This window comes from Gymnoscopelus microlampas (assembly GCF_963454915.1).
Source record: "Gymnoscopelus microlampas genome assembly, chromosome: 16".
NCBI lineage: Eukaryota > Metazoa > Chordata > Actinopteri > Myctophiformes > Myctophidae > Gymnoscopelus > Gymnoscopelus microlampas.
The window spans coordinates 28,688,388-28,716,311 of NC_139953.1; the positions used below are offsets into that span (position 1 = coordinate 28,688,388).

At 40.8% G+C, this 27,924-nt stretch overlaps 1 protein-coding gene across 1 annotated transcript; it reads right to left on the minus strand.

The window, feature by feature from the left end:
• Window positions 1-9,710: 9,710 nt before the first annotated feature.
• gnpat (glyceronephosphate O-acyltransferase) lies at window positions 9,711-27,528 on the minus strand. The gene is made up of 17 exons (XM_084082490.1): window positions 27,368-27,528; window positions 25,849-26,040; window positions 24,967-25,143; window positions 24,725-24,854; window positions 23,893-24,020; window positions 21,837-21,912; window positions 21,057-21,208; window positions 19,919-20,049; window positions 19,129-19,379; window positions 17,334-17,435; window positions 16,447-16,620; window positions 16,036-16,115; window positions 15,007-15,147; window positions 14,438-14,537; window positions 13,377-13,470; window positions 13,010-13,071; window positions 9,711-11,904 (listed from the first exon to the last, which is right to left on the minus strand). Exons 1-17 carry the CDS (start codon window positions 27,389-27,391, stop codon window positions 11,861-11,863), a joined length of 2,058 nt encoding a protein of 685 aa, XP_083938616.1. The 5' UTR covers window positions 27,392-27,528; the 3' UTR covers window positions 9,711-11,860.
• Between the last annotated feature and the right edge of the window lie 396 nt (window positions 27,529-27,924).

Consider the following 27,924-nt stretch of genomic DNA (forward strand, 5'->3'; position numbering starts at 1 on the left):
TATAGTCATGTGATCACGACGGATGTGTTTGATTTTTCATATTCCATACTGATTGGCTAAAATTGACATCTAAAGTTTGCATTATTGGCTTGTTTTGAACAAAATTCTGCAAATCATGAACGCACCGTCCAATTGCGCTCAAACTTTGCACGCACATTCACACTATGTTGAGGAACAAATGCCACCCTTTTAACATTGGCCTGTTATAGCGCCACCAACAGGTCTAATTTAGCGAAACACATGTTTTTAACAAAATGCCTCAAATCATGAATGCAGTCAGTGTCAGATTGTCGTGCAAGGCCTAAGAAGAAATGGCACCCTTTTCACGTTGGCCTATTATAGCGCCACCAGGAGGCCACAATAGCCTACCTGACCTGGCGGAGACCTGTGCTCCGAGGAGCACTTTTTCTAGTTTTATTTGTTATACACATCATCTCTAAAGTTTGTAGGGAACATTTAAAAAGGGTCTGCAACAAATCTTCCTTCCCGTATTCTTGTGGTCACACTCACACAGTTGCCTGCCTCCAGTACAGACAAAGGGGAATTATTTCTCAGATAGAGTTCCAGGTATTCAAATGCAATGAATTCTGGGATAGGGGTCTGGGCAGAGATTAGTGAGCACAAAAGAGCCTTTGTTAAATTTATTTACAGTTTTTGTTCTAAAACAACGGTTTTCATGTGTGTTCATGTTCAGACTGATGAAGTAACATGGTTGACATATCGGACTAAAAAGTTCAAATTAACCCCCAAATTAGAACTTAGGCCTATATATGAAGTATAGTAATATGGTTTAATATTGTTTCATAATCCATCTGTCGGACGGATGGATTATGAAACAATATTCAAACATATTACATATTATATTGGATGGATGGATTGCTCATGAAAGCAATATTTCAGGAACACCTGATCACCTGATGGCCGATTGTACATCTGGCACAATCGGCCACTTGGACTCAAGGATCAACTGATTAGAATTTGTTGGTCAAAGGTCAAGGTCACTGTGACAAACATGTTTCATAGGTCAATAGTGATAACATACATTTCGCCAAAGAATACACAGTACCATTTATACAATTCCTTCATATACATACATTATATTATGACTCTGGACCATACATGGGCAACTGGCGGCCCGGGGGCCACATGTGGCCCCGACCTTCACTTAATGCGGCCCGCAGGTTAATATCGGAATACTGATAAATTATTGATTTCAGCTGTTACGATTCCAAACATGCTCCGCATGACCCGCTTTAAAGGGTCTACACCATGAATTTTAACTTTTTCTTCATTTTTGTGTGTTTTTGGTCTCCCCCACCTCTCTTCTGTTCCAACAAATACCCGACTTCGAGCATGCAGGCTTTCATAGGCTATCTGTGGTTTTCATGTAAATTGGTCTGAAAACAGTCCGTCAGATTTGTTCCCCCACCCTACGTCACGTCTGGGAACAATTCCTCCCGTTTTTCAGTTCTAACAAAAAAAAAAAAATCAAAAAAAAAAAAAAAAAAAAAATCATTTTTATTTTTTTATAATTTTTTTCTTATTTTTTTTTTTTACTTTTTCCACACAGAACCAGGACATGACATGCATACAAACTGGCTCAATAGCGCCCCGTGCCAAACAGGACAATGTGGTATTGCAGGTGAAAGTGCTTTATAAGCCAGAGAGAAGTTAGTTGGAATGAGTATATCTGAGGCTTGATTTAGGCTCAAACCTTTTGAAAAACGTTTGAGGGACATACACAATATGATATCAAATATTATTATTATTTTTTAAATTCATGGTGTAGCTCCTTTAATTACTTCAGTCTATATTAGTAGCTTAATGACTAGTAATACAATTCTATTGTCTTTATTATGTCCAATGAAGTTCATAGTATAACTAAATGCATTTGAAATTAAATAAAAATGTTACTTTTCAGGATTCCAATTAAAAAATAGCTAAAGAAAATCAGAATTCCAATTCAAATATAGCAAAAATAGCAGATCTACAGGCATTCATTTATGAAAAAAGTTAAAATACGGAGATAAGACGTGTCTGCCCGACAGCATATGCAATGTGGCCCTCTGGAGTGAGTGTGGAAATATAGTGGCCCTCTCCATCATCAAAGTTGCCCACCCCTGCTCTGGACAGACATGGATCAAACTGCAACTGGTTGTCAAATGGACACAACTGCGATGCAGTATTTCTAGGTCCATCTGTGAAAATGTGTTCAGAAACCCTGGATTTAACCACAAGCCCACACATGTGCTCTGCTCATGCACACATTCACTGATGTAAACATGCCAACATGTTTGCGTACATGCATACATATAAATGCACACATGCGCAAACTTACATAGCACACAAGAACTCCTTTGGGAGTTTCCGAAGGACTCTGAGAGCTGCCGATTTTTGACAGCAAAATAAATAATTATAATCTGATGGCAGCTACAGTGAAGTGACAGCTCTGAGAAGATTTAATAAAATCCAATAGGATATAATTGAAGTTGTGAGCATGTGCGTGTGTAGGCTGTGTGTGTGTGTGTGTGTGTGTGTGTGTGTGTGTGTGTGTGTGTGTGTCTGTGTCTGTGTCTGTGTGTGTGTGTGTGTGTGTGTGTGTGTGTGTGTGTGTTTGCGCGCACATGTGCGTGTGCATGTGTGTCACAAACCACCACTAATGGATGAAGTCTCCATGGTGAAAGTTAAACTAAACACATACAGCAACATGGGAAATGTGATTCTGACTAATGGCGAGAATTACCGCACCACATTAGACCTATGCATGTCTACATTATGCAAATGTCGTTAAGTATGCTAATGTGTTTGCGGCACTCCGCTCAACTGTTTCAGAGCGTACTTTACTTGGGCTTGTTTTCCATGCTTTATTGAATGAAATACCGTAACCTATACAGAGAGTGTAGAAGATAATTGGTTGCATTGGGGGGAAAAAAACACCACAGTGATTATACAGTAATTATATAATTCAATCAGTGCAGCCACTGTCCCATTTGTCACTGATGTTTGACAGGTGATTTCATAGCAAAAGGAAAATACATCCATCTTAATGCAACCCATGGTTACATTACTTGTCAGCTGACATTTCATGTTCAGCAATTTGCTATAAGTCAAGTGCAAACAACAAACACTCCACTCATCAGCACAGAGTAGGTATGCACATACATTACTATACTGGGCAGATGCCCGTTGGGAACGATGGCGGGTGGGAACGCATGCCCCTCCGGTTATGCAGTACCAGTTGTACCCAGTGGTGGCTTATCCAACGGGCTTGAGGTGCTGAAGCACAGGGCACCAACCTTGGGGGGGGGGAACCAAACGGCGTGAAAAAAAAAGAAACGGCGAAATTTAGAAGCAGCGGCTGCTAAAGGAGCGCCTTTTTTTCCGCGCTGCAACCCCCCCCCCCCACCCCATTGACAAAACGGTCCCGGGGGGCACGAAACCGGGTCCAAGCGCCGGGCACCACGAAGGGTTAATCCGCCCCTGGCTGTACCTGTAAATCCACGTGAGGCCTTTAAGGAGGGCCATTCAAGCAAGCCACAAGTGGAGCCTGCAGTACCACCACGGCCCAAGAAACCATCACACCAGAATAAAATGTTTGGAGCCGGGGAGTCTGGTGCAACGCTCAGGTCCTGGACCTGGTGAGACGGAGGAGGAGCCCGGCCAGGAGGCCATCCACAGAGCCTAGCCCCTCCACGTGCCAGAGCCTTTCCTCTCCCCCAGTCCCGGCAGAGTAGTTCCGGACAAGCGGATTGAGTGGCACTGTCTTGCCCTAAGAGGACTGACTGTGGGTAGCTACCTGGGACGTAAGTCGGGGCTTGATCAACCCCGGCTGGGTCACCTGGGCGAGGGTGTACTGTATGTTGCGAGACCCAAAACATCTGCGGAACCCAGGCTACAACGCTGATGATACGTCCCAGGTGCATCCATGTGATGTTTTTTCGTTATCTGTGGAACCGAGTCAAACTAAATGTAATGCCTCAACTCCTACATTCCAAGTGCTTGTCAGGATGGGGGTCCCCAGTTCAAATATGATTATTTTGGAGGGTCGCGACCTGAAAAGGTTGAGAACCACTGGTCTAGTAAATGCCCTGGCATTTATACAGCACTTTCACAGTGTTGGTGAACGGGACCTGTTGAAGCAAATGACATGAATCTATCATCTACACAACCATTACCCTTACATTAACTGTTGAGCCATTAGGCTCCGGGGGCCATTCAATTCAATCAATTCACTACATACAGAGCTCCATACACCCCTCTGGGCACAATACCAGCTGGATGCACGTTCAGCCTGGCTGCAAAAACAACACACATCTAAACTACTTACAGTTTCTGTACTTCATCGTACGACTGTGTTTAGCCAAAATAGCGAAAATGGTGAAAATAAATGCATCGTATTTGAGAAAATAGCGCATCTACAAGCTCACAATGCATCGCATCGCCATGCATTGTGAGCTTGTAAGGTTTTGAAGATAATGACATGCCCAATAGGGATGCCAGGTGGAAAGAGGTTCATACTGCACATAAAGACATGTATACTATACGTATATGTCTATAGTACAAATCAGCCTTAAATTAACCCTGCAAAAACTGCACTAATAGCAATGAAGAACAATTCACCCACATGTTTGGTTTCTCGGGTGGTTGCTAAATGTCAGGAAAACATCAGGTCTAGAACAAGTCTATTCAAGAAATGCCCTCCTGTGTGTGTGTGTGTGTGTGTGTGTGTGTGTGTGTGTGTGTGTGTGTGTGTGTGTGTGTGTGTGTGTGTGTGTGTTCAATATAGTATATCACAGTGCAGCAGATAAAGTGCTGATATGGCCGTGGCTGACAGTGTTATACCACACCACCAGGAAGAAATATGAATGGAAGGAAGAAGGAAGGAGAGAGAGAGAGGCAGAGAAGGAGAGAGAGGATGGGGTGAGTGGGTGGATGGATGGGTGGATGGATGGATGGATGAATGGGAGGGTTTGATTTGTAAATGAAAAACCTTCTTAACCACTTAAGCCCTGTACACTTCTTCGTACAATAAATAGCAAAAATAGCTTCCAATGGATCGCAATGTGACGCATTGTGAGCTATTAAAACATTTGCTTGAAAAAGTTTGACAAATTATTACAATTTGCCCAAAATAGTGTTAAATAGTGGTTACATTATTAAACTGTGATAATATAAAACACAAATCAATCAAAAATATCAGACTGTCTACACTTCCCAACAGAAAATGCTGGTATTTAATCCATCGAACTAGAAGCAGGGATAAAGCATCCCCACCGGGATAAATATGCATGACCTGAGGTGAGGGATACCAAAAGCAGAGGCATTGATTCCCCATCCCCTCCAGCAAATGGAGGGGATGGGAATTCATTTTGATACAAATAATAGCGATTTAATTGTGTTTTTGGCATTGAACATTGGAAAACATGTACAAATTTGTAAACATTTTCAACATACAGTAGAAACAATGACGATTATGCAAAGTATTGCGATTATCACAAATAATTGTGACAGGCCTATCGTATGGATGGATACTACTGTATAATAATAATAATAAATTGGTCTGCACTACTTTGTATTTGTCACTGTCTATTTGCAAATACAGCTAAATGAGATCTGCATTTAACCCATCCTAATATAAGTGTCAGGAGCAGTAGAGGCAAGGTAGTGTGGTGACTAAATGACCCGTTTGTCTGTGTGTGTGTGTGTGTGTGTGTGTGTGTGTGTGTGTGTGTGTGTGTGTGTGTGTGTGTGTGTGTGTGTGTGTGTGTGTGAGTGTGTGTGAGAGAGAGAGAGAGAGAGGGGGCAATATGAATGGAAAGTGGATGGATTTGCTGGTAGCAGCTCTCTTACTCAGCACCATGACCAAAAAACATGATGAAAAATGCTGCCCGATAGGATGTGTGTCTTTTGTGTGTATGTGTGCAGCTTGAGAGTCCGATATCAACAAAGTACTCAGAGAGAGGCAAGCCTGACACCTAGGGGTAGGTTCAGGAGCACGGACCTCTAGTTAATAAAACAATATAACAACAAAGATGTTGTGTTTCCCTACCCACTAATTCAAGACCAAGCATTATTGTTCCATCCCTGACATAATTATTTAACAGGTTTACGGGATATTTGTTGCAAAGTATTGTTTTTCTGAAACAAGTATCAAGTTAGTCAATATCAGTTTTAGGCAGTACAGTAGTTCACAGATATCATCCTTTCACATGTAGCCTATCTTTGGAGCTACCAGGATTGATTGTTCAGGATTTAGGAGTTAGAGACTCATCTCCAAAGTACCCTTGTATCCAAAGTTTTAGAAAAATGACTTCCTTTCTTTCAATATCCATGAGGAATTATAAGCACTTCTTTAATATAGTTCAGTCGAGTTTTAGAACATTCCTTAGGAAAGAGAATGCCCTCCATAAAATTCCAAATTATCTCCTCATTGTGGATGCTGTCACAAACACTGCACTCAAAGGGTCATTGTTTACCTTGCTTATAGACCGGTTTCTGTTCTAGGAAGTTCTTTATTGTGTTAGAGCTAAACAAAATGAAATACCTCCATATCAGTTTTGAACATCTTACATCTGATCTAATATCACAATATTGATATACAGTAGGCCTAATATAAATATATTGCTGAGCCCTATCTGGATGTGTGCATGGCATGACCTTTAGGTCAATGTTAGGCCCCATATGGTTTTCTTCACATTACACACATATACTTATTTATATGATTAAACATCTGAATTTCTATTGTAATGCAAGTGACACCCTGTAACCCTATTACCATTGCTAAACATGCCCATTGATAGCAGCATCTTAACCTTTTTAATGACTGACAGAGGTATAAATTGAGCAATGTCTCAAAGCCATCTTTAACTTAATGATCATAAGCCTGACATTGATTTATTTGGCCCACTCAACTCCATTAACCTGATTCAGCACAGTGTTGGCAGACTTCTGGCCAGTGTTAAGCCTCCTGCAAGCGTGGTTTGATCCAAATCTTTGATTCAGGTCTCTGTTTTGATGAACAAGCAAAAAAAAAGGCTGCTCACTCTTGCTTCACCCAGTTAAAATGTTGTCAAAGTCATGTCTTTTTTTTATGTTTTGCTGACCCTGAGTTATCTATGCTTTCATCTCATTTAGACTACAGCAACTCTTATCTATGTCAGAAGTCTCTCCTGTGTGCAGTTGGTGTGCAATATTGCAGCAGGGCTTTTAAAGCTATTAATTTAACCACTTAAACCCTATATACCTTGTTGACTGGCATCGCCCAGGGGTCTATACTTGGTCCCCTGCTTTTTCTTTTTTGCACTACACTCTTCACCAAAAATAGGCAATCTACAGTACAAGCTCACAATGATCATGGCCATAAACTTGACAATATTGAGCGAGCTTGTAGATGTGGTATTTTCAGTGAATGCTCACCTTTTATGACATGCCCAGAATAGGGATGCTAGGGTTCATGGGGTTAATGAAAATATGAAATCATGTTACTATTATTTAGGATCACTTTAGTACCTTCTTTTCCAACCCCATTGTAAATTCCCATGGCCACTGTCTTTCACACCAATTCATATTCTGGCTAACGGTCCTCTCCTAAAGTGAGAAACGTCCAAGTGGTTTCAAGTAATCAACAAAACTAATTCAAATGCCCATGATCATCTGACACAGGTTTTGAGGATTATTTAAGCTGACCCGACGGAGCTGCTGCGGTGACGAGTTGACGGATGACACTTTACCGCACGCGGTATGCTGCCTGCTCGATGCCTGATAGCTGTCAGCTTCACGTCAGTCAGTGGAGGATTACTGGGCGGGAGGGGCCGCGCACACGCACGCACACGTACACACACCTCATTTTTATATATTTATATACAAGCAAGTGCTGTAGCACAAGCTGTAAAATAATATGGCTTATTATAGTTTGAATATGAAATGATTACAGAGGCCTAGACTTCTGTGACCTCATAACTGGCTACTACAGCCCGCCATGATCATCTGTTATTTTATATTTTTGTGAATATATTACAGCAGACCTATACTGTCCCTCCAGACAATTAGGAGTTTTACATCTTTGTAGCCTATACTAAAAGTGACTTAATACTTACTTAATCCTCTTCTTCCCGGATGGGAAATAAGGCTTCGACGACTTGACGCCATTCATCTCGCTGTTGTGCTACTTTCTGTGCCTCGCCCCATGTAAGCTTCATCTCTTTCCGCTCCCCTTCAACTGTTCTCCGCCAGGTGTTCTTTGGCCGCCCAGGCTTACGTTTTCCAGGTGGTGTCCATCTTAACGCTCTCCCTGTGCTGGTACCTTGTTGTGGTGGAGAGGCTTGTGCGTCTCAATGACTCTTGAAAGCTATACCGGTGGGGGTCTACCCCTGGCAGCATGCCGGGCAGGTTTCAGAGTAGAGGCCAGACAAAAGTCAGCACCCCGGTCCTCCAGGTTAGGTTGGGGGTTGGGCGTGGGGTTAACAACCCCACCCTGGAAAAAACACTCTGTTACGGAAACGACGACGAAAAAAAAAAAAAAAACTAAAAGTGAAGGTCCTGTAAATATACCCTTGTTCTAGTTATATACACTAGACCATACCCGGTCGACGCATCCGTGGGGGGATATGCGCACATGATCTGGCAACCCGGGAGGCAGTTCGTCCCATAGCTGGGCAGCCCCTTAACCATGGTGACAGTGTTTGACACAAAAACGCTAATAAGAAGCTGAGATTTGGTGAAATTGAAAAACGGGCTTCACAGTTAAGTTCAGATGGTAATGGTCAATGGCTGTGTGCAAAATCAGAGCAATTGCTCCAGCCACTGAGGAGAACCGGGTAGCTTCACCTCCACTACAAACACCTCCACTACAAACGCACAGAGGTTACTAGAATTATAGTAGGATAGTAGGATAGTAGGATAGTAGGATATATACAACCAAGGGTCGTTTGTAGCAGTAGCAGATTGATTTTAGAATTTGGATTAGGGGTCATAAAGTATTATTAAGCTTTATTACAGAATACTGTGTGTTGTGAAGATTGAAAGGCTGTGAACTACGATTACACACAGGGAACACAGAAGAAGACACATAATATACACTCAACTTGAATATACTGTAGATGCATGCCAGGAGGGGCCGCAAAAGCAGGGGCATTAACTTTTTTTTAAAGAAATTTATCCATTAAAAAGTGGATTTAAGAAATGAAAAGATAAAAAATAAAAGCTATTGCATTTTTAAAGAATAATAAACCAGTTGGCACCGTCTAATCATAATGACTGACTAATGACTCCAAATCTTTGAATATTCTTACTTCTGGGCATTAGGGAAAAGAGAGGGGGGGGTGTAGCCTATTACGTTTCGATTCGTTTTTCCAGCAGGAATAACATGGGCTTCTCTGTACCTGCCTTGTAACTATACAGTAGTAAATAGTTCCTTGTGAATGTGTGCACATTGATACAATTAGGCAAGTGATCATTACAGTACTGTACCTTTTCTCAGAAATAGGTTCACCTTTAAAAAAAAAACAAGTAGCGACAGGATGAATTCACCATCCTAGACCTGAGGCCGATTTTAAAAACACCTTCTAAATCCTTTTTTTTTTACATGTTGCTATGTACATAGAAACATCTAAAATGACACAGATGCTTTACCGGTTTTGAAGGTATAACAACGTATAGGCTTTCCCGGTCTTAATGAGTTAACGCTCTTTAACCACAGAGCAGACATAATGTACTTGTATATTAGAAAACTTTATTGACACATTACATTTCTTATTCAGTACTTCTGAATCCACACAAACTTTTAACAGCACATGTACGCACCGTCACGCATATCAAACATATAGCTGTGGTTAAAAAAAAGTCAACAATATTAGAATTACGGTACTTTAACCAAAAAAGCACCACAGACAGTAGAGAGGCTATAAGCTAAAGACACATGATGCTAGATTTCTTCTTTGGCTGGTTATGCCTGAAAGGGATGTCAAGAGAACAGAATTGCACAGCCCGATATCTCTTTCATATACCCTAAGCTTTAATAGAACATTTATTTAGGAAACATCTCAAGTTTAATTTTGAATTTGAACTATCTTCAGTTTGGTAATCCTGGTTCTTAAAAATATGGGTTTAGGCTTAGATCTCCAGCAAGACATGTCAGGGATTCTGCAGCTTTCCTATGTAGAAAGAACATGACGTCACACCATTGAAAGCAATAGCTGAAAACCTCACAAGATAGCTGTCCACCTGTCCATTGAACTCAATGGACTGGGGGGGGGGGGGGGGTTGCTCGTTCTAAATACCATGAGTTGCATTTCTTCCCCTCCTTTGTAACAAGGGTGTTTGGCCTTATAGGAAAAACAAATACATCCAAAATAAATATATTTTAAAAACTGACAATCACAGACTTTTGACTATCAAAATCAGTAACTATCAAGGAAGATTTGGAAACACCAATATTAGGTAGCTTGTGGTAACTGTGTGTTTCACCTGACAGTAGACTTTTGTATCACTTGTGGCAATTGATTGTGTTCTTGTTTTTATGTAACATTGGCATTTGATCTACATTAGCTCCCTTGTTAAAAAAAAAAACATACAGTATGTAAATGGATGTGTCAAATCCATTTAGCTCATTATATTTGTGTTTGCTTTTGGCAGAGTTGGTGCACACTCAAGTTTTTCCACCCAATATATGCTGCTGCACACGTAAGGCTGTTAATCTCAATTCGTGTTACGCGTCTAGAAAACGTGACCATAGGAATAGGCAGATGCTTGAAGACATCTGCAGACATATGCCAACGCAACTCTATACCAGCTGACACAACCATAAGTTAGAAATTAGTGAAATAGCTGGTTTAGTGTTGGGATGGAATGTAAACCTGAATACCTGGCACACAAAATGGACTCAGGACATTTGTGTAAGAAGACTTGACAAGTATAGTAATATAAGAAGACTTGGCAAGTACAGAAATATGCTATAAGCATGTAATATGAGTTCATGAAGAGAATTTCCATCTCTTTTTTCTTTCAGCCTAAAACCAGTCCTGAATCTGGCCCCCACTCATTGGGTAAATCTCTTACTCACCCTTTTTTGCTTGGCAAGTTCAACTAAAAAATAAACCCCTTCATTTTTTTCAAGTTTGACAAGTTCTTCAGAGACTGGGAAAGAAACCATTCAACCCAGTTTTACAATAGGCAAATAGCCAAATATACTATCCCTCTTTGGATCCAGAGAACATGACCCACTCCCCAACAAAAAAACTATGACAAGGCAACACGTGTTGAAAGTTAAGAGAGAAGTCCACACACAATTCTAATGCAGAAATAAATACAAGAGCGCCATACAAAAGGGAGAAACAAAAATTAAACAAAGCCCCTGACAGAAACCAGTGGAATCACGCTCATAACGGCAGTCTCTGGGAATTACATTCAGAGGAAGGCCTGGGTGCGGCCAGGGGAGTGTTAGTGAAGAAACATATCATCCACTTTAAATGGAGTTGGCACTTTGAGAACCTTTGTAAAAGGTTGCTCATTTCAAACACTGTTATTCAGCCAAAGATTTCTCCAATGCCATATTTACCATTCTGTTAGACAGGAAAAGGCAGATAAACTTTTGTGTTTGACAGAATTATAAAATACAAGAAAACTAACTAAAGAGAAGAGAAGAGAAGAGAAAAGAAGAGAAGAGAAGAGAAGAGAAGAGAAGAGAAGTCCTCCAGAGTCTTCTGTGAAGTCCCTTTCAGAAAGTAGCAAAGACACGCTGCCTCTAATCAGCCGAGTGGAGCTGTGCTGCGCTGGGAACGTTGGTGGAAAATGTGGCATTATGCTAATAGAGGCAAAGAGAGCTGACTCTCCCAAGTTCCTTCTAGCCCACGGTGCCACTACATTAGAGGCGAGCGAGGACAGCTTTCTGGGTGGGAAGTTTACCACCTGCGGAGAGAGAGAGCGACAGAGAGAGAGAGAGAGGAAAAGGCAATATAAGAGAAATGGAGAGAGAGGAAGAATAGAGGGCAGGTAGAGAATAGGAGATGGAACATTTAGGGCCTCAACTGTGCTGTGTGAGATTGTTTTATTCGTCCAGGCAATACAGCTGACACATCAGAAGGTATAAGGTTGTGACAGATTTGATTCTGAAACCGTTGGTTCCCATCACTGGCTGAGACACACAGTGTTTGATCATACCATCACCACAAACGTTATGGCATTTCTGCGAGGAGGAGCTGGAAAAGGTGCTCGGAATGAAAATGGCCTAAAAGAAAATCTCATTGCTATGTGGAAAGGAGGGAGATAGAGAGCAATGATCCTCAAATACTTGAATGTGGTCCATTTACTAGTGACATTGGAAAGCACAACACAAATTCTGCAGGGAATCATTTGCTAATCACACTCTGTTAACACTCTGTTCTGATATGTGAGAATGACGAAACTGAAGTCGAAACTCAAAAGTCATGTATATAATTATAGTGAATCCCCCAGCAGCTTGTGTTTGACAGAAGCATTTTTAAAAGAAATCCTTGGTTTAGTTATTATGTTCATTGTAACTTCTCACTTTATGATACTTCTAAAAGGATTCCATTTGTTTACCGGTAATTGCCACACAGCATAATAAGCTGTATCTTGGATCTTGCAGGCTTTTACCCAGGCTACATTTTCCATAGTGGTGTGAGTTAAAGCAGCAGCTGCTAAACCCAATACTCAATTATATCTCCACTGCTTTAACAACTAGCCAAACTGGAAAAGAATGGACTTATGCCGGCTGGCATGTACAGTAAGGCAGCAACAAAGGAACAACAAAAGAATGGACATTTCGAACTGTATTGTGTCCCTCAGTTTTGCCATTATATGTATTTTTGTATGCAATGCTTGCAGTACCCCCAAGTTAAGCATTTGGCCATACTATTTTACACTACATGGAATAAATGTCCTTCTGACAACATCATTGTGAGGATAAAAGTCACACTATAAAGTCTCAAGACAAAGTCAGTGCAACACGTTAATGGTCAAACTAATGCTACATGGGTGTTTTTGCTCTTACCTAGGGTGTCTTCCAATGAGTTGACCATAATCTTGTTCACTTTCAAAGTCACCTGGTCAGATCTGAAGTAATGATATTGAAGCACACGATTATTTTCGGCAGAAAAAAGAAAAAAATGTATTTGCAAATTCGCAAAGCTCTACAGTTTTAGTTTGGGAGGCCAAATCAGTGTGGCAGTTCAACCACTTGAACCCTAGCGAGTAGCGGCCCTATTCTGGGCATGTCAAAATATTTTGTTAAGACAGGCAAACATTCAATGAAAATGGCAGATCTACAAGCGCATAACTCATCGCATTGTGAGCGTGTTTTCCAGTAAAGACATTTTGTGTAGAGGGAAAAAAGTCAGGCATGACCGAAGGCTACGCACCCTTTGACTTTCCGTACAGCATTCAGCCTCAGCAGAGCAGCCAGTGCGTTCTTCTGGAGGTCTGATGACAACACCTCGCTGTACCTCAGACCACCTGGGGGAGACACACACACGCACTATATGTACACTCTGTGAATGGAAGAGGTCCTATGGAGGACACAGACAGACAGCCATATTTGAAAAGAACAACCATACGGAAAGATTAAGAGAGAGCACGAGGGGCACAGTAGAATTCTTCACAGGCCAATAAATTAAAACCGGACCGATCCGAATGAGTTGAAGCCTGAGCCCGAACCTGTTCATAATACAGTAATGAGCCCGGGCCTGACCCAGAGAGATAGTGAGAAAGAGTGCGTATGCGAGAGAGACAGAGAGAGCGAGACAGAGAGAGATAACAGTGAAAGAGAGAGGACAAGAGAGAGACCGTCACATAATGTTTATTGATGGTCATGTGTGAAATTGAATCATCTTCTCATATCAGACACTGGTTCTAGCGGGTGAGTTTATTTGTGACACAGTGGCTCCATCGTTAAATGCAGGCAACGCACACACATGCTATACACACACACGTTCCCTGTTCCATTTCCACCAAGTAGTTCATAAACCTCACTATTATCACACTTTCCTTCATCGTTTCAGTTGTGCAACCACACTTGTGGTTGCACTTGTTTCCATTTACACATACATTCACACAGTCTGAAATAGAACCCTGCGATATTATTACAACAGAAAAATGGCACACCTATTAGACACGTACTGTAAAAGGCTTTATATTTTTTAGGTTGCTGTGAGTGGCTTCTCTGCATTGCTGATGGATGTACTGATTTGGAGTGCTAGACCCTGTTTGAGTACTCAACGTTTTCACTCAGTGCTTGCAATTGTATTAGTGTAAAAAAATATATAATAATAATAATAATAGTATTGCTTTGTTTTTGTTGATCAATTTGCATAAATTGTTGGCCTGAACCAGGCCCGAGCCCGCTAGGCCCCCGGCTGAAACTGAGAACATTACAGCACGGCAGTGAAGGACAGAGAGAGTGATGGAGAAACTGAGACAGTACCTGCTATTATGAGTTTAACCATGAAGCTTCGAACAGCAGGGACAAACTGCTTCTCTGTCAAACTGTCAGTGGCCTCTTCGCACAAGAACCGACACACCACCTGGACGGACACACACACACCCAGAGTTGTTCAACATCTGCACAAATTATGTGATGACAGCACCCTCTTGAGGTCTACTGCTGTGAAATGCAGACACAAACCTTTTTCTACATGTCAAGTGCTTGAATAGGGCCGGTACTGACTCTGAGTGGTACTTTTTCCCACCTGAGTATCCATTTACTGGTGAATCTAGGTATATTTTCAGGACTTTCAAGTCTGCCCACTGCCAAATTGACTGAGGAAATCGCCCAAAATTATAGATTTATTTTCGACCAAATTGTTAGTCACCTCTGCGAAAATAGTAACTATAGTAGAAAATAGCAAATCTGCAAGCTCACAACATAGCAATGCATCGTGTGTGTCTGTGTGTGTGTGTGTGTGTGTGTGTGTGTGTGTGTGTGTGTGTGTGTGTGTGTGTGTGTGTGTGTGTGTGTGTGTGTGTGTGTGTGTGTGTGTGTGTGTGAGAGACCTGGTATCCCTGTAGGAACGGATCCAACAAGGCGGTGAGGAACGCTAGTGTTCTCCGTCCTTTCTCTGTCACCAACAGCTCTTGTTGTGACACCTGCAGTGCTGCCGTCTTCAACAGCAAGTAGCAAGCATCCTCAAAATCCTGCAGTCAGAAAAAAAGAACATTCAAACGTGTGTGTGTGTGTGTGTGTGTATTGAAGCAAGTGCCATCAAAGTGGTGTGCGTGTGTGTGTGTGTGTGTGTGTGTGTGTGTGTGTGTGTGTGTGTGTGTGTGTGTAGCAGGAATAGATATAAGTTTTGGCAAGTCAAAAGTTCACAGCACTGCCAGGCAGACAAGTCACACACCGCACTCGACTCTGTGCATAACTGTAATCCGACTTTTCAGAAGGTGGCATACCCGTTTCCTGTTCCAGCTCAATTTCCCAAAGCTTCGTTTGTTTGGTTTGGCAGCAGGTTTGAACCAGAAGCACACATAATACCTTCACATGCGTTTCCAATTAAAATCTGCTGCTGAGGCAATCAAACAACGTTGAACTGGGAAAGGAAACAGGTATGCCACCTTCTGAAAACTGGGACTACAGTTATGCACACAGCCTATTCAAGTCTCAAGTCATTAATGATTAATTCTCAGTCGAGACTCAAGTACTTGTGTTGTTTTCAAGTGATGTTCAAAAACTGTGGCTAAAGACAAGTCTAAGTGACTTGAGTCCTCACCTCTAATGCCAGCTATGGGCCGTTGAACAACATTCTCTAAAAAGCAGAAACTGAACAAAAGGATAATGATGTTTGATCACTGATAAGCGATACTTACAGTATGACACACCATCACATCAATAATTACCGGTATACTGTTCTGTCTTTATGCCTGTGAGAAAGTGGACATTTGTGTGTGTCACACACACACACACACACACACACACCTCTTAACTCATTCCATAAAATAAGAGCTTGCCTTGCCTTAAGTGTATTTGAAACAAGATATGGGGTTAAGAGGATACTTTCCATGGCAGTATTTAAAAAGTTGCATTACCTGCACAGTGTCTCCAGGACAAAGGATGAACTCATTGGAGAACATGTTTCTCAGGAAGCTAAACGTGTTGAACACTTCCTCTAAAAACACACAATATTCAGAGTTACCTTAAAATGTTAAAAGACAAAATATCAATTCAAAACACTGTAGGAACCGATGATTTAGCCTAGCTTGTGAATTCATTTATTTCACTCAATTTCTGAATCAGACCCAAGTTTTGATGAGGACTTCAAATATACTTTCTTTCACAGACCTTTATGTTATCCAAGATTTTATTTACCCCTCCAAACTACATTGTCTAACTAAACAGGAATGCCTCAAACATAATCTAGAAGAATAAGGAAAACAACAATGCTGCCTTGGTCGTCAACAGGCAAGAAGAAGGCAGCTCCGTGTGTTTGTCCACCTCACCTTTGTGGGTGGAGGAAGCAGTGTGGATGGCCGTAGCCAGGAGTGCTGGGCGGAGGAACACGTGCAACACCTGGTTCCTGTAGGAGACACAGGACAGTACTGTGACCGCCTGACTAAACAGCTCCTCTTCTGGGCTGGTGACAATACCACACTGCCCCGCTCCTCCCTGACCTCCTGCAAAAGTCAAGGTGAAAGTCATTTTTCAGTTGTCTTCGGAGGCAATATCAGTGGAATTGTCTCATCAATGCATGGGATATAAACACAGTGAAATGGACAAGATACATGAAATACACAGTAAAACTGGCAGCATAATTCAAAATAAGTTATAGATTTTTTTCAGTGAGGACGAAAATGTTTTCTATTCGGTCTGCTTTGAAGTGCTGAATGTTAGATCCTACCCACAGTATACAGTGGTGGAACTGTGATTTTTCTACCTGGATCTTTGTTTTCCATCACCCATCGACGCACTTTGACATATTTATCTCGGACATTGTGCCATTTCTGATGACAGACCATTTTTTTCAGTCGACAAAGAGTGTGCTACTTTTGTCTATCGTATACATAATACAGGCATTTGCATTGCCTAACTTCCTCAGCCTTTCTTCAAAACTTGCCATGGTACGTTGTCAGTAGATATAGGAAACAAAATAAATCACAATTTCTAGGCAATGTGTAGACAAGGTTTCTATTCTCATACATATTCTTATAATAAAACTGATTTATTATCATTTGAGCCCAAAATGAAACACATTTCTCTGAAAGATGACAGTTAAGAGCACAAAGAAGTGATGGTAGCCATGAGCCATACCACAAAGAAAATGTTCTCTATTCTATTAATTCTGCAGCACAGAGAGTGCAGGACAGAGAGCCTAATATAATATACACACCTGGTTGTCCCAGCGCCAGGAGGACACGGCCGTCAGCGACAGAAACCAGACCTCGATGGAGGGCCAGACTGGACGAGACCACTTCAGAGGGAGCAACATGGTCTGGAGGAGAGAGACACGACAGACAGAAAGAACGAGAATAGACAGAAGCAGCGGAGAGACAGAATTGGTCAGAGTAGTGGGATACCAACAGAATGAAGAGGAAAGGTAGGGCAATGTTAAGTCATGAGAGAGGGGTGAAACATAGTGACACAGGAGGGAAAGGGGAGAGAAGACAGGTTTAGAAAACAGGCAGGCAAGGGAAAGATATACATGAACATTTTGATGTATGTATCAACCATTTCTGTGAAAATTGAGGAATAAACGGAATCTCAAAGCGCATGTCTATAGAGCACCGAAGTCTGACGTAATTTACACATCCTATCTGAATCGCTCCCCCCCCCCCCCCCCCATTCTCAATTCCAAAAGACGTGTTTAATACCAGTCAAATAAGAACTGTGTTCCAGAAAAAAACAAATGATCCCGGCAGTTTGACACATGGATATGAAGCATCAACTGACGGTGAGAAAACGCTAATGTTACTTCCGCCGAATTATTTACATTTCCGCCAGAAACAGATCAAATATTAGTGACTGACTATCATAAACGATACAGAGCCACGTCCCTGACAATATCGCAGAGACAGTTAGTTTATTTGTAAACCACAATTCTTATATGAGACGATTCTAAGATGACCCAATGTTATTCTCCATAGAGAAATTACTTCCGCGACCCAGGGGATAAACGAGTGACGTTAGGACTTCTGTACTCTATAGTGTATAGTCTATACCCTAATTGTGCACAGACAAACGGCCTCATTACAGTAGTTTCACTATTGTAATGATGCTTTGCTGCTCATCTACACAATCTAACAACACAATTTCAAACAGCAACTGTTAACCACATGAACCCGAGAGTCCCTATTCTGGGTTGAACATTCATTCAAAATAGCACATCTCAGCATGTGAAGTAAGCTTATATATCGACTATTTTTCAAAAATGTCATTGTTTTGTACTTGCATAGTTGGCTTCCAACAGTTCAAATACACCTCCATACATTTATTGGATGGAGGATTTTTTTTTTACCCTCAAGATAATTTTATCGTGGTCACATGATCGCATATCCTCTACGAGCACAAAGACAGCCACAAAAAAGGGAACATGCTGACATTTTTGCACTTCAATCTATCTTGAAAAGAACCACGGTTTGGCACATCTCAGTCTCTTGGGCACAAGCTGTCACGTTATGTCTGAAAGGCCCATAATGAGGCTGTCATTTGTTGGTCATTCTGTCTGAAAGTCTGTCCACTAGAGGGGGCTGCAGCTCAACTATGCACATCTCTAGTCTAGATTTCCTTGTACTCAAAGCTACAATCTGGGCTTTTTAATGAATACATTTGTATTTTAACCAATCTCTTCTGTATGTTAATACAATATAACTTGTACATCTGCAGTGGATGGTGATCTCACTACTGTGTCGGTAGGAAACTGTCTGTCTAGTTCACTGTTGATTAATTTATACCAATACCATTTTGATACCAATATTTGTGTACTTTTACTCAAGTACATTTTTAAGGACATTTACTTGTAACGGAGTACTTCTGCAGTATTGATACTTTTACTTAAAACATTTGACTACCTTTCCCACCACTGCCAAATAGGGATCCCAGGGTTAAAGTGCCTAAACACTAAAATCTATCAACAGTGGCATCTTTCAGCAAAGGACCATTAGACTCTTCTAACCCCCAGCGCTCACCAGGCCAGTGGAGGAAGGCTCCGTAGTCACGTGCCAGGACGCGGAGCCAGAGGGTGTGCTCGGTCAGCTCATCCAGTGCCATGCCCTGCTCGTGCCCTGCCCTGGGTCTCTGGTAGTGGTTCTGGAGGAGAAGGGAGGCCATCAGCACCCAGGGCTTCAGCACCATGTTCTCCTCCTGTGAGCGCACCAGCCTGTAGGCCGTGTCATTGACAAAGCTCTGTGTGTCATCACTGGGTCTCCTGGGGATGTGTCTAGAAAAGGGATATTTATCATAAGCAAAACTTTACCCAACCGACACGCATACTTGTTCGTGTCAGGATATTGTAATCGGTCTGGTCTGTGTGTAGGCCTATCACAATGATTACATGTATGATTGCAATTGTTTGTGGTAATCACAATTATTTAGCATAATCATTAGAATCGTTTTCGTTTTATTTTTATTTTTTATTACGTATATATCATTTGTTCATGTTCCCTCATAAAGGATATGTATACGGATACATGAATGAAATTAGTTTATTTTAGTTTATCCCCTTTCTATGTAAAGGGGAAGGGTTTTTATATGCACCAAAAAAAATGACTTAATGAGGAATTGTCTTAACATGTTTTGACTCAATAAAGTATTTTTTTTAAAAAGAATAGTTTTCATTCTGCTGTATAAAAACAGCTGGATGAAATTAACTGAAATGTCTCCACAGAAATGTGGAGATTGTGCACAGTGCAGAAGACACATGTTACCTGCTATTAGACTATAGAGGACAGCTAGGAGATATTAGAGTGTTTTGCATACCTTGGCATGAGGTTGAAATGGGAGCGTTTGACTCTGCCTTCTGCTAAGCTTCTGACAGACACAGGTTGGCCAAAGTACACATGGATGCTTCCGTAGTCTTCACTGAGAACCTTCCTTGCTTTAAACAGACCCTGCAAAGGGGACATGGACAGACTGAATTATGCCACTGCTGCTGAATATACAGCACATTTACAAACCACTTCATCATTCACAGTAACACATCATCGCAGAAAAAAACCTCCCAGGTATTTACATACTGTAACGTAGGGGTGTGCCGATACACTAATTTTACGATACACGATATTGGGCTCACGATATCGATACGATATATGGCACTTTTTTATTATGAAAATATATGGGGGGGGGGGGGGGGGGGGGAACCTTATGAAAATATATGTGGGGGAAAAAAGCAAATGCAAACAAATACTTCTGTTTTTCATTATTATTATTGCAAAAAAAGGTTTAAAAAAAAACGCCAAAACGATACATATCGTCACGAAAACGTATTGTGATATATCACGGGACGATATATCGGCACACCCCTAGTTTATAACATAAAATACGTTTTACTTATTTGCTGGATACAATTGTATTCCCATAGGAGTTGAGAACAGTTTGATTGTATGCCTAACCACAAATACTGTTACACCATATGGGATTACAGTATATGGACCTCATATTATATGGAATATTATTTATCGGTGTGTTAAATCTTTTACTGAATTGGAAAAAACTACCAATTATGCACAACAATTTAGATTTTCTACAATTCCTCAATTTACTTTACGTTTTGCAATACCCCTACTGTTTGGTCTGGGAGAGTGTAGACAACCACGCATCTCCTCCGATACACATGGAGTCAAACGCTGGTTCTTTTCACCCGAAAATGGGAAGGAACACGAGGGAAATATTGAACGGGAGGACTAGGACGGAGGCAAATGCCCTCCCACTGGGGTCTAATCAGTGGCAGGTGAACCAGTAGGGTACAACACCAGTGGAAACACAGAAATGTGTGGGGAGGAATTCATTGGCGTAACGACAAATTTGGCGAGAAAGAGGTAACAAACAATTGACAACAATAAAATAAATAAATACATTAAAAAGAACTGTGAATTTATCAGATCCTGTAGTGACTCACAGAGGTGGACTCCTTGGGTTTGGGCACTCCCAGGAGCTCCCTGGCATAGAGCGATTCCTCCAGTATCCTCTCATAGCTGATACTGACTGGTACCAGGCTGACGTCAAACACCTCACCTTTAAAAAACGGCTCCATCACTATGTTCAACAGACCTACAGCGAGGGAAAGCCAAAGAGAAATGTATAGATGAATTAAGATTGTTTTTAAAACATCAAAGTTATGAGGTGTACTGTATGACGCATGAAAGACAGAAAATAGATATGTATTATTACACACTACTAGTAAGACCATAAGGCTTTGTTCAATGAGATAATTCACCACATCTCAGACTCCACACAGCTTTTGTGATTATCCCAAATAGCGCTTCTGATGCATATATGTTTTTGCTGAAAGCATTTCTTTGGCCATCTAAGAGAATTCAGTGCCCAGCCCAAAAAACAGCTTTAACCTGATCATCAAATGAAAGAGAGACCTACCTAATACACAATAAGCTCAGAACTGCCCAACAATACAATTTAGGCATTTAGCAGATGTTCTTATCCAGAGTGACTTAGAAAAGTGCCCAATCAGAGGAAAGTTCCATGAACATTAAATTGTCAAACATCAACAGGGCAAGAGGCCATGGGGTTCGAGTACTATGAGATCAAAAATATGCTATGGCAGTAACACTCCAAGCATCTAAGCTACATACTGTAGTTACAATCTAAATGCTCAGTCAAACACAAGGGTCAGCTGAAAGGACACATGCCAATAGCACAGGCTATGTGGTTTTTATCTTACCTAATTTGGGAGTGAGAGACTTGCATGTTCTGCTTCTCGTCCCTTCTAGGAAGAATTCAATTGGTGCAAATCCATTCTGGAGGGTCAGGTGCAGAGATAGGAAAAAAAACAAAAAACAATAAGTGTTTTGACATTTGATGTGTTTTCATAATTACAAATAAAGATATGTATTGTGTATTATCCATATGTTTAGCAGCACATTGATGAGAATCTTTCATGAATATCATTGGTCAACTAATCATGTCACGCTGATCAATAGTAGAACCCGACCAATAGTATATTGGTAATGGTATCGGCAGTTATGCAACCGATGTGTCCCGATTTCAAGCTGGTGTCCCTATTTTGGGCATGCCATTATAGCATGCCATTAAAAAGTTTATATTTTTCCATATGGTCCCATCATTATCAGACTCATCTATTTCTTTGGATACACTGACGCTGCATTCACACTGACAGTTACAAAAGTTACAAAACAACCAAGCATGACCAGCTGCATTGCTCCTGAGTTGCTGTTGAAGTGTTGCTCAAGCCACACAGCGTAAATGAAAAGGAACTGGTTGTGGTTAACTGCAAGAATGAGTTTTACTTCCTTATAGTGACTGGCACAGGAATTGTGGGGAGAGAGAAGGGTAGTGCAAATGGTGAAACAAAAACATAATGATTGATTGACACTTCACTGCATCACTGAAGCACTGAAAAAAGTTGAAGCATAGTGACACATCTGTGTCAGGCGTCAGTTTGTAGCTTCATGTCGATCGCTTCCATTGCTTTGTCGCCACTGGTGTGAATGCAACCTTAGGTATAATACCGGCAACACAGTTTCTGTGTTTATCTGGCAACTTGAATTTCAGGTTCTCTCACAAATAGATCAGCAATCACATTATAACCTATCATAATAGCCCAACTGTATCACATTAACTAGAGAGTGCTATAGATGTCTTCTCAGTCACACCACGCTGCATAGTTTTTTGTTTTGTTTTGATTTAAGACTGATTCAATGAAAATGTCAAAATATGAAATAATAACACATTGAGTGCCAAAAACGGTCCGGACCGTTTTTCATAATCCTAACATGGTGTGCCAAAAACGGTTATGGCCGTTTTTGGGGAAAAATATGAAAAAAAAAAGATTTTTTTTTTTTTTTTTTTTTTTTTTTTTCCTTCACAGCACCAGGAGATATCATTTTACGAAGATTTAGACTCCAATCCACCTCCTGGTTGAGTTATGACTTCAAAAGCCTGTATCTCGGCTCCTGTGTACTTTTTGTTTTTACGATGTATTTTCGACTATTTTCAACTGGCTGCAACTATAGAACGGATTACCGAATGTTTTTAATCTTTTTCCCCGGATTGTACGAGACCTCTATGTGTGTAATGAGGGGATCACCGTGAGGACGGTGATCACTGAAAATGTTTTGTGACTACTTGAAAAAGGTCCAAAAATGGTTAAAATTCCAGGCACTGGAGGTACCCTGTTTTGAAAAACCCCTGGCACTCAATGTGATAATAATGATTTGCCAAAACGTTTCCACCTTCCTGTACTACACATACCCATAAACAACTCAAGCCAACAGTAGAAGACTGCAAGAAAAATAACATCATCCTATTGTATAACAGTGGTTCCCAAATAGTTTCAGCTCAAGACGCAAAAAGAAATTAGGACCCAAACCCAGAGTGTAGAAAAGAGAGTAACGACACGCTTTGATCTCGCCGCAAAGCGGGCTCCCATGGGCTATAGTTCCAAACATTGGAACTATGTCATTGAGATAGACAAAGCACTTCCGCATTCCATTCTTACATGGGAGTCGACGCTAGTGTCAGAACTCTCTTTATGGCTCTGCCCAAACCTACAAAAATCCATTAGCTGATATACACGATCTACAGGCTTTTAGATCTGCTATTTTTGCTATTTTTTAAATTTTTGTTAAATTTCTCCTTTTTTGTGTGAAAGATTGTCTTCTCTTTTTTTGTAGGAAAAGTATAGTTACTGTGCCCAAAATTGGTCACGGCCCTGTGTTTGGGAAACAAACTATTTTCAAACAGCATGCTATCCTTACCCTAAGCATGGTCTTGACGTACTCAGAGAATGCAGCCCAGTACAGCTTGTCTGCACCAAACGACCGTCTGATGAAAAACGCTCCAGACATACGCAGCATCTCACCCACCATCTTCATCCCCATGAAATCTGCAGAGATATTGTGAATTCATATTTATTATTCATTTTATGAATGTGATATTAATAATGCTGATCCTCATTGTGTTTTTGGAAGACGAAAAAGTAGCAGTAAGATGTTTTTCTTAAAACTGCTAGGAATTATCAATACTGAACGATAACTGGCTTAATTCCACTGAACAATTTAATCTACGGTATGTCATGGTGCCCAAAAATGTGTTGTTTATAAATTAACTGTAATCTTATGAGTAACTGGCAATTTCACACAACATAGGGAAGACGTTGAGCTCTGTATAGTCCTAATGCGTAAAACAACATAAAAACAAGAACGGGATCATCTAACTCAAAAAGTGTTTTGTCTCTGCAGGAGGCTAGCAGTCTGTATGCACTCAGTTTTTTTTATATTTACAGTAACTTTAATATAATAGAAGTCAACGGGACTGTGATCGCGCTGAAACCTTGCCTAAATTCTGAGTAGTATGTCGTAGATACATCATAGACAACTGATGTCACAGGCCAGTCACATGAGGGCTGGGATCCACATTTTCTATGTAAGTCCAGAGATGTTTTTTTTTTCCTCAAGTTGGTCTCCTAATTATTTATGTGCTTGACTGCAAAATATATTTCTAAATTCTGTATACTTCACAGGAAATGCTGTAATGTGACACATCTCCTGGGGTCAGTATAGAGTTTTTAAGGGCTGCTGTTGCTCTTACCCATTCCCGCAGCAATGACAGGCAATGTCAGGTCATAGGTGTACAGGATGTAGGACATGAGCAAGAAGTCCATGTAACTACGGTGACTCGGCAGCAGAACCACAGGATGATCTTGGATGGCCTGTTGGAGCTGACAACACACATAGAGTATAATGCAACACTTTAGTGTGTTGTGTTTGGATGAGCAGTAGATGTTACGATACCTGGGTTTGAATCTACTATAGGTGGTAACACATACTCACTCTCTGAATACCCTCTTCATTGACACACACACTCCTGAACAGTGCTTTGAAGGCCTTGCTGAGAGCGAAGGCGAAGAAACGCACGGTGCTGAGCTGCTGAGTGTGAGCCATCTCATCCAAGATGGACGACGCCTGTTCCTGGATCACATCAGCAGCCGTGCCCGTTTCCTTAGACACCTTTAGTACGGCAATCAGAGTCACAGGGCAAGTTTAAGGATGACGTAACCACATAAAGCCAATCGTCCCAATTCTGGGGGCGTATCATGATAGGCTAACATTCAGAGGAAACAGCAGATCTATAAGCTTACAAGGCGTCACATTGAAACGCGTTGTGAGCTTGTAGATGGCCTATTTTCCGCAAAGAGATTTGGTGTAGAGGGGGGAAAAGGAGCGGATCAGGTATAGACCCTGGGCCACCCCGGTCAAATAAGTATAAGTGGTTCATTTACCACATGTCTTAAACCAAGTAGGCTTTTAACAATTATAATACTTCAGGTGGCTTTTGCAAGCGGTTCACTAAAACTATCATCACAACTTCAATATTGATGCTTGGCACTGTAGAGAAGGTACCTTATAATCCTAAACACACAGACCTTTGAGATGTTGCTCATCATAACAATGCAAAACTGATGACTTATCCAGAGAATAAATGATGCTATGTTCAGATTACAATATTGTTGGGGCCTGTCGTACAATTACTTTATAATACCGAACATCACCTAGTCACACAGATTTTTTTTGCACGATAGTCTCATCCAATGTGATATATTGTATAGATTTCAATTTCTTCATTAAACTAATATGGCTTTTCCTCTTATATCCGTCAGTATATTGGCTATTAATCAATATATTTAAATGCTAGTTTGTCCCTCCAGGTCGTACCTGATTGATGACATAGTGCAACTGGTCAGACTGGAGCACAATGTTCTTGAGCATGCTGGGGTGACAGGGAGTCAATCCTTTGTATAAGACAGGCGTGTAGCATCTGAGGGCATATCGCAGGTCACTGGATTTCCTCCTTTCTTCCAAAATATCCTCAAAGTCATCTCTTTTCTTCAGTGCAGGGTCCCTATGCTGTCAAATGAAAACCAAAAGCATCATATAAAATGTAATAAAGAAAATGAACAATTTATTCTTAATATACCTGAATTGCATGTACTTACTCAATTACAAAGAGAGATTACTCAAAAAAAGAGAGAACCTACAGTTGTAGTACATTACTATATTCGATAAATATTGTAATGATGACTTTAAATTACCTATAGCCTTCTACTGCAAGAAGGGGCGACATGGGTTGACTTTAGTTCAGACACGTGTCCAGAGCTCTTGTATCTCTTTGGATACGTCAATGCATTTATTAAAGATCTTAAATCCAACATTTCAAAAAGATGCTTCCTTCCACCATTCAAATCCATAAAGATGGACAATAACTCATATTATAAGCCTTCCCCAAATTGCACACCAGGTGTCAATCATCCCTCGCCAGATATATTATCCAACTTTGGTGATAGATTACCCTGTGGTGATTAACAAAGCCACAATATGCACCATTAATACAAATAAACAAGACTAAATAAACAGAAATTGTATGTTGGCTCCAACAGTAATGCTTTCTCTTGTTTACAATTTCCAAAAAGAAAGTAATGTACCATGAAGCATCTATTTAAGTGTCCCTCTACTGTAGGGATTGTTACAGTAGCCTGTGTTTTGGAAATCACTACAACTTTAGCACAACTTTAAACCCAGACAGTGCAGCCAGGGCCGGACGTGTTGGCTACGGTGGGGTGCAGCCCACGGGCCCCCAACTGGGGGGGGCCCTCAAAAAAATATTGTACTTTTACTCCACTACAACAATTTGAAAACTTACAGTTACTTTGCAGATATAAATGAACATTATAAAACATACATCAACCACTTTAGCCCTTTTTTATACCTATAAATATCTACTTTTACTTTTGGTACTTTAAGTATATGTTGATGCCAATATACTTTTGTACTTTTACTCAAGTAACATTTTTAACACATGCAGGCCTTTTACTTTTAACAGAGTATTTTTATATTGTGGTATTGCTACTTTTACTTAAGTAAGTAAGACATTTGTGTTTGACTGTAATGTCAAATCATATGGGTAACCGGAAGACTCGCCCCAAAACACGTTCACCCCCACTTTTTTCGCGGACCAGCGTTTCAAGTATTCTTGTATTTGTTTTACTGAGGATAAGGTCACAAATAAGATTAGGGTTAGGCATAGTTTTACTGAGGTTAACTTTAGGAATAAGGTTAGGCACCCTTTTACTGAGGTTACGTCGGATTTGCCCCGGGGCGACTGTGTTTTGGGGCGAGCGTTTTGGTATTGTAAGATAGCTGTTTGTTTACCATCAATCAATGCATACATACATACCAAGAAAGGAGCTTTTGATGCCATTCTTCTTCAGCACGACTTATAAAAACGTAGAGGTTGTTTCGCTGGTTATGTCAACTTGCCAAAGGGTTCTTACGCCTCAGAAGAAGCTATTTCACATTTAAAAGCATCTGTAGTTCAATGGATTCACATGGGCGGTGTCAACGCCCAACAACACTTCCGCGTTTATTAAACTACGGTGGTCGGTAGGGTTGCCATGTCCACTTATTATAAGCGACCTTTGGATAATTTTTTTTTGGGGGTGGGGGGTGGCTGGTTTCTAAAGGGTTGTTAGTTGCATATTTGGGATTGCTTCCTTATGTTGTTTAAACCAGTGGCTGTCAAACATTTCCATGTCAAAGACCCCCAGATTAATATGTATTTGTCTGCGGACTGAAAATACCATATTTGTGTTGTTAAAAGATTCCACATTTTTCAAATTGTTTCCAAGATTCTTTTGAAAATAGCTGATCTACAAGCTCTTGTAGATCTATTTTCGAATAGCCGGTTTAAAACATGATAGTGGTCATATGGCTTAATTTTCATAGACCTGGTTG